Source organism: Biomphalaria glabrata, chromosome 11, assembly GCF_947242115.1.
Source record: "Biomphalaria glabrata chromosome 11, xgBioGlab47.1, whole genome shotgun sequence".
NCBI classification, from domain to species: domain Eukaryota; kingdom Metazoa; phylum Mollusca; class Gastropoda; family Planorbidae; genus Biomphalaria; species Biomphalaria glabrata.
In genome coordinates, this window is record NC_074721.1 from 24,938,069 (window position 1) to 24,951,345 (window position 13,277).

Consider the following 13,277-nt stretch of genomic DNA (forward strand, 5'->3'; position numbering starts at 1 on the left):
ATGTCACAAGCTTATCTCATCAAGATCTTCAAATCAAACAAACATAATAAACATTGGTTTTCCTGGCTGGCTCAGGCAACCCCTCTAATAGCACTAGGGAAGAATGAGCATTTGTACACATTTGTCCTAGCATATGTGTCTTTCTGAGTATTTTATCAGTTTTTGTTTTTGTATCTGAAAATTATGGTTTAGTGTTTTATGTATAATTGCTACTTTACCCGGCGATAGTTTTTAAGGCATTCCGGGTCAAGACTGGATTTCTTTAATAAGGGCCTGACAAGTGCATGCTTAAATTGCTGTGGTACAATGCCTGAAGTCAGTGAATAATTCATAATTTTAGTAATTGTAGGTATACTTTAGTCTAAACATTCAAGGAGCAAGGAAGTTGGAATGGGATCAAGATCAGTTTCTCATGAATTCTACTTTTTTTAAAGAACAAAGTCTTTCTTTAAATTTAAATAATTATGACAAATTCAAACCAGACAATAAAAATTTTCTAACATGCGCAATTACATAGACTTTGTCGTCATATTCGACAATTCTGTTTCATGTTTTTGTTGGAAAAGGGTAAGGGCTGACAGAGTGAAAACGATTAATCATGCAGGAGATTCTAGTGGGAAAAAAACAAAGTTGTCATATAACTTGGTGGAAATGTCTATGAGAGGACATTGAGATTTTAATTTCATGTTGAGCTGATGACAATATACTCAAGCAATCATAATTTTAAAGCATCTTTCCTAAAGTTATTAAAAAAAAAAGCTTTCAGGTAGATTAGTCCATTAGTCCTAGTTTGTAGTCCTTTACCACAGAATGAATATATATATATATATGATATATAATTAAAAGAAAAAAAAAGGCTAGAACAAAACAGGTTTATTATAAATGATTATTCATATTTATTAAGAGTAACACCACTTAACTTGGAGACACTCCAGATCAGCTGATCAAAAAAAGTAGCAAAGACTAAAAAACAAATGTTACAAATACAAAATAAATATCCTAGTAAAATACTCGACATATTTCTTGTTCAATCGGAAAGAACAATAAATTCATTTAATAACTATTTTCCAAATACATAAGTAATAGGTTGTCTTTAATCAAAATTTATGCCTAGGACATAAAGATCTAGATTGAAATTCATTAAAAAATGAAATTATAAATCAATGTACACTATTTGTATAAAATAAACTAAATTTTTGAAGTTTCATTCTTTACAATTAGCTATAACAAGACCACAGTCCAAGACAAGGAAAGAACAGCTGTTTTCTGTATTCATAGAGCCAATGCTTGTTGTTAACAATAATCGTTGAATTGAAAAATGAGTTTCACAACTTTAGGAAATTGTGAAGATTAATTGAGAAGTTTTGTAAAAAATATTATTTTAGTCAAAGCCAAGCTGTCAAGACTAGCTTAAAAAAAGGTTTAGTACCAGTAATTGAAGTATACACGACATAACCTATGTCTAAGATCTGATGGGTGAGCTATTAGTTTAGCCATGTCAATGAAATCTAAGCTGTTTCAAGCAGTGACTAATGTTCTAAAACAAGTTCTGGAAAGTCTCATTTACATTTTAGAATTGTTCCTTTCAATTAAGAATGGCATTGAAAATTATTATACATGTAAGTATCTCAATACTCATATAGTTTGCCCAATTTTTGGGGGAGAAGGTTTGTTTGTTTTCCATGTTTCGGATATTGAAGATAATTACTTCCTAGTCTAAACCTCCCGCAGGACAACGGGGGATGGGAGCGGGCAGGGTTTGAACCCTGGAAAATCGATAAATCTGAACGACAGTCCAACGCACGACCAGGCAGCCATCCTAGGTAATTGTGTTGTCTTTGGTCCTCAGCTCAAGGTAAAAATTCCTAGTCTTCATTAGAATTCTAACAAAAGGACCTGGATTTGATAGCCAATCAATTTATTCCACTCAGCAGCCCATCTCAATATGATCCAATGTGCTTCTTTATGTTTTGTCAATGATAATTATGACATTTCTAAACTCATTTCTACAGATATGATCATAAGAGTCTGAAATCAAAGAATGATAAACAATAAACTGACTGTACACTGTCTGATAATAACTAGCTGATCCAGAAATATTTTTTTGGAAGGGGGGGGGGGCTTTTTTTTTTCCATACCCTAACCCTAAGGCCTAGTAAACCCTAACACATCATAAATATATGTATATATATAAAAATCCAGTGCTTTTTTTGTAAAAAAAAAAAATAGGTGCCGGTACTCAGTGATAGATTGCCCAACTTTTAAACTTTTAACTACTAATAAATTAATAATAAACATTGAAATACAAGAAAAGTAATAATTTTTTCTCCACATTGAAAATGTGCCGATATGCCGTACTGGTGTGTATGGTCACAAAAAAAGCACTGTATATATATCAGAGAATAACAAAAAGTGTTCTATATTACAATTAGAGCAGTGTTTCTCAAACTTTGGCCAAAAAAAACAACAACAAAAACAGTGGCCTTCCCCTTAACTATGGGGTCTGGGGGAGTACTGTAAGCTCCCAAGCATTTGCTTGCATTGTTCACTGCAGAAAAGCATTCTCCTGGCATCTATAGTTCATTATTGATCCTACCAAAAAAAAAAAAAAGCAGGTCAAATTAAGTAAAATAAAGTAATATGGGGGCATGGGTCGATACTAAATGTGACCAACAATCAAGGCACAAGTAGCGTAAGTATATCTTCATAAGGCTTATTTATCATCTCCTTGTTAAGCGATAACTCTTGTAGTAGGCCTGTTTTGGTCAGAACAAGATGCCAACAGAACAATGGTGAAACACTCTTTGTCTATTCAACAATTTTGACAAGGGCAAAATGTCTAATTTTTTTTTAAGAACCTTTTGAATAATAATTTTACTTGAAAAATATTCTAATAAGAATAAATAGGACCCAACTACTTTGCAAATACAACCGATTTATTCCTTAAAAGGAACAGATATCCCACAGATTTAGATTAAGGCTTTGAGGGTCACCGAAAAAAAATGTCTTCGAAAAATAATATATAAAAAATAAAACTTTAATTTATAAGTGATTAACATTGTTCAATACACCTGTTTGTAACTTTGTTTTGTTACTGAACTATCATTCAAAGCTCTGAACAAAAAGTTTTGGAAGAGGGAGGAGAAATTAAGTAGACCAATTGGATTCTACTCTAATTTTTAAAAGTATAAATTGTGAGTTATAGTTCTAAAGTTATTGATACAAAAGAAAAATCTCAGATTGAGTAAAGGTTGGGAAAACTAGACTAGGAATTTAAAAATGTGTAATTTCTTCACAAAAATACAAAAGGAAACGTATTAGTCTGTCCGGGGCGAGGGAAGGTGATTGCATCTATAGCCTCTCTCACCTAGTACCACCCTCTTTCATTTTATATTTACTATTGATTTAATTTGAGAGTGTGGTGCAACATAATATACAAATGGGTTTGTATTAATAAGTAAATTATATTATAAAGATGATTTCTGCTTAAAAATTGAACTGTTGGAATGGGGAGGGCAGTAGATACCCCCCCCCCCACACACACACACACACACCCAACCACACCAAGTCCGCCAAGATACAAAAGGGGAGCGACATAGTATAAAAGTTATATAGATATTCAAATAATTTTGTTCACAAACTATGATTTCTACATACAAATTGAACAGCCCCCTCCTCACTTAAAGAGTTTGGGAGAAGGGAGGGCAGTAGATGTGGTCGACCCCCACCCTACAGAATTGGCCAACATATCAGAAATGGAACAACATAATATAAAGTTTGGTTAAAATATCAATAAGTAGGTTTTATCATATAGATATTTAACTAATTCTGTTAAAAAACTGTGATTTCTACCCAAGTGAATCACCTACCCCCATCCCACCAAATCAGCCAACATACTAGAGGGGGGGAAAAATAATCTAAAAATAGATTAAAATATGAATAATTAATATATTATATAAACATAAATAAAGAATTTATTTACAAATTGTGTGATTTCTCTACAAAAATTTGCCTCCTGCCCCCTTTGGGAAGGGGGGATCCCGCACTTCTGGATCCGCCAGAGATGTGAATAATATACCACTGATCATCATTCTGAAGTGTAACAACATTAACTCACCCACTCTTAAAACCTACCTCACAAAGTGTGCTATAACAGTAAGTTAGTCATGTAAGTCAGTGTTATATTAAAAAAAAGCTCAAATATTAAAACGTTTAGAAATAAAATTGTTTATAAAGCTAAGTAAACAAGATGGACTGCAGGATCTGAACAAATTGCAGATACTAAAGACGTTGAAGCCTGTAATAAGTGACTGATTTATTTTTCATAAAAAATTATGCTGCTGATGGCTGTCCTAAATGCTGTTTGTTATCTTTCTAACTTAAGCATACTCACATTTCAATAACAAAAGTTTGTCAAAGTACTTGCAAGAAAGAAGCTGTAGTGGCAGTACTAAAAATCTATTTTTTTTGTTAGCAAAAAGACCTAATTCTGTTATAAAAAAATAAATAATAATGTTCTTACTGGATGTTCAAAAAGAAGTAACAAATCAACAAATCACATCCCTTTAAAAGTAAGATATAAATTGTTCTGTTGATATAAATAGATTTACTAATAACTATTTACATGACATTTATGTACTTGTAATAAAGAACACACTATGAAATAATACAATGGCATGATCTACATAAAGTTGCTGAAACATTCTCATTCATTTGACATTTCATTGTATTCTGGCGTCAACTATCATTAATATCAACTTCAGTATCACTTAATTTATCCTCATCTTCATCATCATTTTCTGATTCCCTTGTATTATTGTCTAATTTAGCTTTGATGGAATTGAGTCGTTTAAGACATGACTTGAAGTCAAACTTTGGTCTGCTATCACCAAAAGGATCCTGAAAATTTCAAAGAAAAGTTTTAGAAAAAACATTATTTTGTTTCCATACATTTGTTTTTCTTTAAATAGCTTGGATGGAGCCAGTTCAAATAAACACAGTTAAAGAGATATAAAAAGAAAAAGAAGTAATGAGATGGTATTTAAGATAATTTCAAAAAATCACAGACATTGAATGTTAGAAATAGATATAATATATAGATAGAATTCACCACATCAACACTAACAATAAGCTATTCTTTTTATTCCCATAGTTACTAACCAAAAATAATTCAGAAAGAATATCTCATAAATGCTATGTTAATCTACTCTTTCCTGTTAAATAAAATAAAAACTCATTGTTAGTTAATTGCCATAATGGATGCAACCCACGGCACGTATGTTTTTTTCAACACAAAAACTGTCAAACAAAGTCACTTAAACACAATAATTGTTTGAAAAGTTGATTTATTGATCAATTGGTCAATAAATTGTGAGTGGATTATTGTCATGGGCAAAGAGTGGATGACCTACCCTTGAACCTTATTAACAATAAAATTGCAACTAGCCTGATATCATTCACTAGTACCAAGAAGGAACAATGGGTGTGCATTAAATCATTTAATATTGCAGCTCTAGAAATGACTAGTATAAACTTTAAGTAGAAAGAATGTGTACTTGAGAAATATCTAGGCTCATGTGTTAGTATTTATTGGAGATGTGAACTTAGTAGACTAGTTCAGAGGGTACAGTTAGTTTATATAGTTTGGCTTAACGATATATTTTATGTGAATTCAATATTGCAATTTAAGAATTTAATTATTCTTGTTGGATTTATTAATTAAAAGTGTTTAAAATTTTTATTTATGGATGTTTCTGTCCTTTTATTTATTTAAAAAGATTGTATCAACTCACTCTCTCTGTCTTTCTCCCACACCTATTCTCTGATCAAGTTGAAACTTTACACAATTATTTATTGTACCTAAGCAAAAGGTGAATCAATTAAAAAAAAATTAACCAATTAGTCAATTAATTACTGGTAATTAATTATTTTGTTTCATACCAACAAGTGAAATTAACCCTTTAACAGATATGGCTAAATATGTGGGTTTTGTCCCTTCAGATGATTGTTCATAATATTTCTCCCACACCCAGTCTCGGATCTAGCTGAACTTTTGCATGATTATTTCTTTTAGCCGACAAAACCATAATCAATAAAAAAAATCAACCAGTTAGTTAATCAACTAATTGTACTTGACTGATAAGTAGAATTAGTCCACTTTATACTTTGTAGAGAGAAAGCTTTTAAGTTTGAAACTAACAATTGATAAGTATAAACTCTATTTTCATACAAGTATGTTAACATGCTCCAAATTCTTTCAAGCTAAAAAAAAATGGCAACCAATGTTATGTATTTATTGTGTGATTGGAGGGACTAAATAAGCATACAAGTTGAAGTCCATTCTTTTAAAATTATATTTGATTCTATTTGATCTTAAAAATTACAGACATTTAAAAATGCAAGCTATATATTTTGCTGTTGTGTTAAATTATTTCATGTATTCTACTCTATTAACACCAAACTATATCTATGTACTTACATTCATATCCATGCCATCTAGATGAAGATGCGATTCACAAACTTGAACATAATATTTATAATAGTCAGGGAACGAACTTTCCATAACAGCTCTGTTAAAGAAACATATTAAACATTTAATAATTTCTCTTTTGTCCCTTATCAAATCAATAACCCAGTCCCAAAGTTTCAAGATAAAGACATTATATAAACATTCATAAATTAAAAAAATAGGCAACTTAATTTTGTAAATCTATTTTCACTAAAAATAAAAACAAAATAAAAACATGTTTTTATTTTTGTAATCTATAAAATCCTTCAATAAGGTCATGGCTTCTGACTAAATCAATTGAAAACCACAAGTTGCATACAGTAATACATCAGCTCACAATGTCATGATGATTCCATTGATACAGCCAAGTCCTGACTGATTCATTCTTTCATCATTCAATTTTTCACTAAATAATTGTGATTTTACCTACTTCTTCCTTGCCATGTTTTGGAATAGCTACTGTGATAAATCTATGGCAAGCAAATGAAAGAAAGAGGATCAGAGAAGAAGCAAATGTTTACTTCTATTGAGTATGAATGTGATGACAAAATAGTCTTGTAGTCTTGAGGTTTTGGCCACAGAGTTTGTTTCATGGGACACATATTTGTTGTCACTGTCCCAGGAATGGTTGCTATCAACACCAGGAACATCTCCAGGAACACTGCATACCTCTCTGGCAATACCACACAGTGCTTCTGGGTCTACTATAGTCCCTCTCTACCGGCCTGTCCATTGGCAACTATTCCCTCTTGTTCCTCTGCTTATCAGAGCAGAACCAAGACTTCCCTTCAAATGTCCTTAATGCTGGGTGGTAGACATTATGTTTAAGCTGTTGTGGATGGTGCATACTTTGTGGGTGCATAATAACTGCTTAAAAGGATCTACATTCCCAAATTTACTTTTTAAAACAATTCCATTTTAAAAGTCTAAACCCACATTTTGATCCACTTCTTATGTCTTCAAGATTGGCTAAGAGATCTTATTTTAATGTTCTCCCAATGGTTAGGCATATTTATTTTTAGATCCAAATAACTTCTGTGAAAATATTGCTTTTTCATGAGGAAGTATTTCAAAAGCTATAGTCAGTTGATTGTCTTTATATTTTGTATTTAAATCTACAATAATATTATATTTTTTTACATTGAAAATACATTTCTGTTTGTTAGCAACATTACAATACAACATTGCTTAATATGAATTGACTAGAAACTAGTTACACACAAAAAAACACATGTTTCTTAACTTGTGTTACCTCAGTGATGAGTGACATGCTAAAACTATTCCCTTAAAGCATGTGAAAGAAATCAGGCTAAATTTATTAAGTTCTTCCTGTCCCTGTACAGGAAGAATCTGAACCTGAACTTTTTTTCACATCCTTGTCTTCTATCATGCAAGACACAACATTCTGTGACATACTGTTAGGTGTCCTCTGTGGTGGTGGCATCGTGTGTTGCAAATGCCCAAATAGATGCCTACCTGACTGTTAAATGGGCTTGGATGGCCCGTTCCTCTTGTTAGAGCTGCCAAAAGACATTTTTTCAGTCTTGTGTCTTCATATGTCTTCATACTGACATTCACCAGCTACCTAACCCAAGAGTCTGTTCCTTCTCACAGACTATAGCTCAAACATCAGCTATCTAACCCAAGAGTCTGTTCCTTCTCACAGACTATAGCTCAAACATCAGCTATCTAACCCAAGAGTCTGTTCCTTCTCACAGACTATAGCTCAAACATTTTCTTAGGGGAACAGCTAAACAAGTGCAGGTGCTGGAAGGCAAATTAAAAGATCAGCTCACTTGCTACCAAACAAACTGCTGTATTAAAACATCCATGCTATGAACAGCACACTGTCACTCTGCACATGCCAGGAACTTTTCTAGACTTCTGGGCCATGATTCCTGCCTTCGAGAGCCTTGAAAGTTGAGATTATCCATCTTTGCCCCAGTAATCAAATAATACCAAATATAGTATTTAAAAACAAGCGGTAACATAAAAAAAGTTAATGGCATAGGATATAATATGAATGATAGTTCAAACGTAGCAATTAGAGTGGAAAAAAGTCAATATTACATATTAAGTATAATTTCAGTGAACATGCATTATTTACAAATAGACTACTGGCTTAACATAAGGGCACACCTTAGTCACAATGCCAGCTATACAATCAGGGTTCACACTGCCCACAACCAAATGTGGCCCATGTACAATGACAAAGTATGGCACATACAAAGCCAACAAACTACATGCAGATTAAGTCCCAAGCCTGAGTCCCTAAACAAGAAAAATATGACTTCCTTGTGATCACCACTCAACATGACTATAGTAATGAACTGATTTGTAGAAACGAAATAAAGATGAAGTACCAAAAAACTTCACTTACCTAATACTTAGGTAACAACAACAACAACAAAAAAACCTACACCAGAGGCCTAGCAATCCAAGCCAAACACAAGTAGCAATGATTTTTAAAGATTTTTCTGTCTACCCTGTGGCCAAGTAAGTTTTTGTAAATTAGTTTTTGTGGATAGTTGGAATGCTGAGAGAACGGGCAAAGAATAGAGTGGTCTGCTCCACCTGTAGCTGCAACTCACAAACCAGCCCCCCCATGCATGAAACGGTCAATTTTTAGATGCCCCCTATCCTCCAGTCGTCTACCATCCAACTGAGGAGGCAGCTCTCCTCAAGTTGTCTGTACCTTGCAAGTGCTAATATAACAGCTCTCTCTCTGAGCATAGATAGTCAATGATTTCTAGGCGGAAATAGGAGTTGTATGAAATGTACCTCTCCTCTTTGAATGCCCCTCCCTAATCCACCTTAGGCAGACCCTACTTCCACTACAGCCCAACATAACCAACACCCTGTACGGCAGTGCTGAACAACTGAAGAAAACAGCATTCTTTTTTTTCCATGGCACAGTCTGCAAAAGAGCTCACAGCTCAGCAGCAATAAAGCTGGCTAGAAGAAGAAGAAGAGGAAATGTACCACATAACAATCTTATTATTATTATTATAGCTTTTATATAGCGCTACTTTCATGCTTATAGCATGCTCAGAGCGCTTTGGTCCAATCTCATTTGTGGACCAGTGGGGGGGAGGGGGTATCTAGGAGTTGGTTTTCCATGCTGCCTTTAGGCGCTCAGTAAACACAACTCTGCCAGAGTCGGGTGTCAAACCTCGAGCCCCCTTCTAGGTAGCCAAGACAAGACAAGTTCAAGCGCACTTAGCCTCTCGACCACACTTCCCTTATGGCTTGATTCTGAACAGCGTCTAAGCATACTAGAGGTGTTTGTGATGCTTAGACCGGAACAATAATACCAATCCAATCTAGAGTGCACTGCGCCCATGTAAACCACTTTCATCACATCTGCTCTCACACTCCACTTTGTTCCAGCTAGTTACTAGACTATTGCCAGTCTCTGATGCTGTTTCTCTAACATGCTGGATTGGGCAGCACATAGTCAGTTTCTGATCAAGAATTACACCAAGTTACTCTTTGTCCCATTCCAGCTTTGCCACAACTTTGCAAAGCAATATATCAGAGTCAACCCTTGCTGGAAGAAGCCAATGACTCCTACAACTCATCAGCAAATAGGCCAAGTAAGTCATTGCTATATACTAGAAACAATGTACAGCTAAGCCAGACACTTGCACACTCAAATGAAGACAGAAAAAATAACAATGCCTTAAAAAGGAGAACAAAACTAGCTCTAACCCATTTAACCAAGAGAGAATTACATACAGGGTGTTGCTTGGGAGGTGAAACAAATACACAAGTTGTCACAGACACATTCACACCAAAAACACAATCACAACAGGTATATTAAAAAAAGGGGGCGTGGTGGCTGAGTGGTTAAGCGCTTGGCTTCTGAACCTGAGGTCATGGATTCGAATCTTGGTGAAGACTGGGATTTTGAATTTCAGGATTTTTAGGGCATCCCTGAGTCCACCCAGCTCTAATGGGTACCGGTACTTGACTTTTAGTTAGGGAAAGTAAAGGCAGTTGGTCATTGTGCTGGCTACATGACAACCTGCTCATTAACCGTTGGCCATAGAAACAGATGACCTTAACATCATCTGCACCATAGATCGTAAGGTCTGAAAGGGAAACTTTACTTTATATATATTAAAAAAAGTTAAATATTAGCATAAGTAAGTAAGTATGAAAAGTGAAAAAGAACAGATACTCAAGAAAGCTAATGCTCAAAAGTAAACTTTAATTTAGAAATCAACAGACCTTAAGGTATCTGGAATCTTGATGTTTCCTTCTATCATATCACACACTGCTACTCGTATAGTTTCATGCTGAATAATAGCATTGTAGTGTTTACAATCACCAGATGTTCGTTCCTATAGAAGAAAATGTCTTATTTGAAAAGGCAAGGTGCTAGTAAACAAAAATTTTTAAATGCCAATATTTGTCTAAAAGAACCCTTTTTTTCCAATAATTAAGATTGTCTTCAAGTCCGAAGATTAAGGAGGAGTGCAGCATTTCATGTTGCTACGCAGTACTAGCTGTGATCTATATTTTGCTACATTCAGCGCACATACAACCATTGTCTGCTGGTGGTCAGTTTGGATTCTCTTTTCGCAGTCCAAGTCTGTCCTCAGCTTTTGGCCTCAATTGTGTATCCAAATTAAAACTTTTATATTTAATTTTTTTAAAATTTTGTAAACCTATGGGGGAAGGGGGTATATAAGAGGTTTCCGTGCTTCCTTTCACAGCAAACATAACAGGTTGACTCAGGTTTTTAAGTCAAGCCTCCTTGAAAGTAAGTCAAGTTGTTTTTGCCTCTCAGTCTCACATTAGATTTGACTGATCATCTTCCACATTATCATACACACTTCTTTGGTCTCTCATTTCCAGCTTTATTTAACTTCACAAGAGTCAAAGTATAACACACACACACTGACTTTGATCCAGATCTAGGTATCTATGATTTGTATTTGATGCTGAGTGAAAATAAATAGTGTTTTTAAGTGAGTGGTTATTTATGTTGTTATTTTGTCTTATGTTTATCGTTTTATAAAGATACAAACAGGAATAGGTAATGATAACACAATTTTAATACCCCAACGTTTTTTGTTTTTCAATTTTCAAATGTGAAATGATAAAAAAAAACCTACATGCTTAAATCCAGGCTCATTGTGATAGGGTTTTTCATTCATCAAGGACTGAATAGAAATCAGGACAGTAGACAAAGTTTGAGCTGGACTCCATGAAGGGCCTGCCCATGTTCTGCAATCAAAAGACTTAATTTTATTCCCAAAATCAACAAGCAAAATATATATAAAAAAAACAACAAACCTTTATCTAATGGTAAGTGTCAGGGGTTCTTTTATATGCTTTGACTTGACTCGGCTCCTTAGGGGTATGAATATTCAATTACAATTCATTAATACTTGCTACACGAATACTTGCTACACAAATAAGAACAATCAATACTTAATATACTTCAACTCTAACTCCAGTCTCAATGAATACCAAAAACTCTTTAATATCAAATCAAGCACACAATTATATCACTCTCAAGAAATAACACAAATACCAGTCCAGGAAGTAAACATCCAACCTTCCTGGACCGGGAAATAAACCTTAGTAACTTAACACACTCTCTCTTACATTCATCGAAGACTTAACCATTCAGTTCACAACACGTACAAGACTGTTCACATTCACAACCTGGGAATACATATACAAGGGGATATAACTATCATACCAAAATATCAAACTAACATTCACTCTCGCCAAACTTCCCCCGACAGTAAGAACTCCACATTAACAATTCAATAATGTAGAATTTATTTCCCTTTATAATAATATAATATTTATTACCAATAATTAATTGACTAATTGGTTAATCTTTTAACGATTCATGTTTTGTTAGGTACATAAATAATTGTGTTAACTTTCAACTTGATCTAAGAATGGTTGTGGTAGAAATAACATGTTCAAAATTTGTACCAGACAGACAGAGTGAGTTGATAAAAGCTTTGAAAAATAAGTTTAAAATATTTATGAAATGAAAAAAAAGTCCAAGAATTTTTTTTTTAATAACTAACCCAAGAATACTGAGACAGACTTTTCCATTCTTGTAAAGATTAGGGTTAAATCTGACAGTTCCATTGCCTGTAGTCATAAGACGTACTCTTGGTGGACTGATGGGATATTCTGAAGGAAAACGAATGAGGAAGTAAAAAAAACCTCCCTCATATGGTGTGTCAAATGGTCCTGTTAGTAGAGCATGAATCTAAAAACAGAAACAAAATTAATTTAAATAAAATGTAATAAATTGAAAATACATTTATAAATACAGTAGACTCCAGATAATTCAAACTGATATAAATCACTTAAATACAATAGTTTAATTTTTCGTTCTCTTTAGTCCTTATAGAAAAAAAAGTGGTTTATTTGAAATCATTTATGCCTGGTTCCTGACGATTCAAATATAATTATGTCTTTTTCGTCCACCTATCACAGGCCAGCAGTCAATCCTTCAACACACTGCTATCAATTCATTTCTACCACCTACTGGTATTGCAATTTTATTTGTGTGCATAGCATATGGTATGTTACATCATGTATAGGTGTTGAATGGCCTTGTCTGGATGGTTGTACGAAGTGAGGAACTAAAACTGGTCAATAGACACCTCTCCCATTCTTCTCTCTCTTAGACAATATGCACTGTGATATAATCACTATCACTAGAATAGAATAGCATCCTCAGCTTCTTCAAGTCCAAATTCTTTGAGGAGAAAATACAATAGAAATG

The 13,277-nt window shown here is 33.8% G+C and overlaps 1 protein-coding gene across 3 annotated transcripts in view; it reads right to left on the reverse strand.

Annotated features, from left to right (window-relative positions):
- Nucleotides 1-858: 858 nt before the first annotated feature.
- Nucleotides 859-13,277, reverse strand: part of LOC106070903 (ubiquitin-conjugating enzyme E2 Z-like) — a 32,659-nt gene continuing 20,240 nt past the window's right edge. For all 3 annotated transcript variants that reach the window (XM_013230897.2, XM_056004144.1, XM_056004145.1), the window contains exons 4-8: nt 12,568-12,755; nt 11,632-11,743; nt 10,742-10,854; nt 6,479-6,569; nt 859-4,899 (exon numbers count right to left, since the gene is read on the reverse strand). In XM_013230897.2, coding sequence (XP_013086351.2) covers nt 4,738-4,899; nt 6,479-6,569; nt 10,742-10,854; nt 11,632-11,743; nt 12,568-12,755 — 666 coding nt within the window. In that variant the 3' untranslated portion in view covers nt 859-4,737. The remainder of the gene's footprint in view (nt 4,900-6,478; nt 6,570-10,741; nt 10,855-11,631; nt 11,744-12,567; nt 12,756-13,277) is intronic.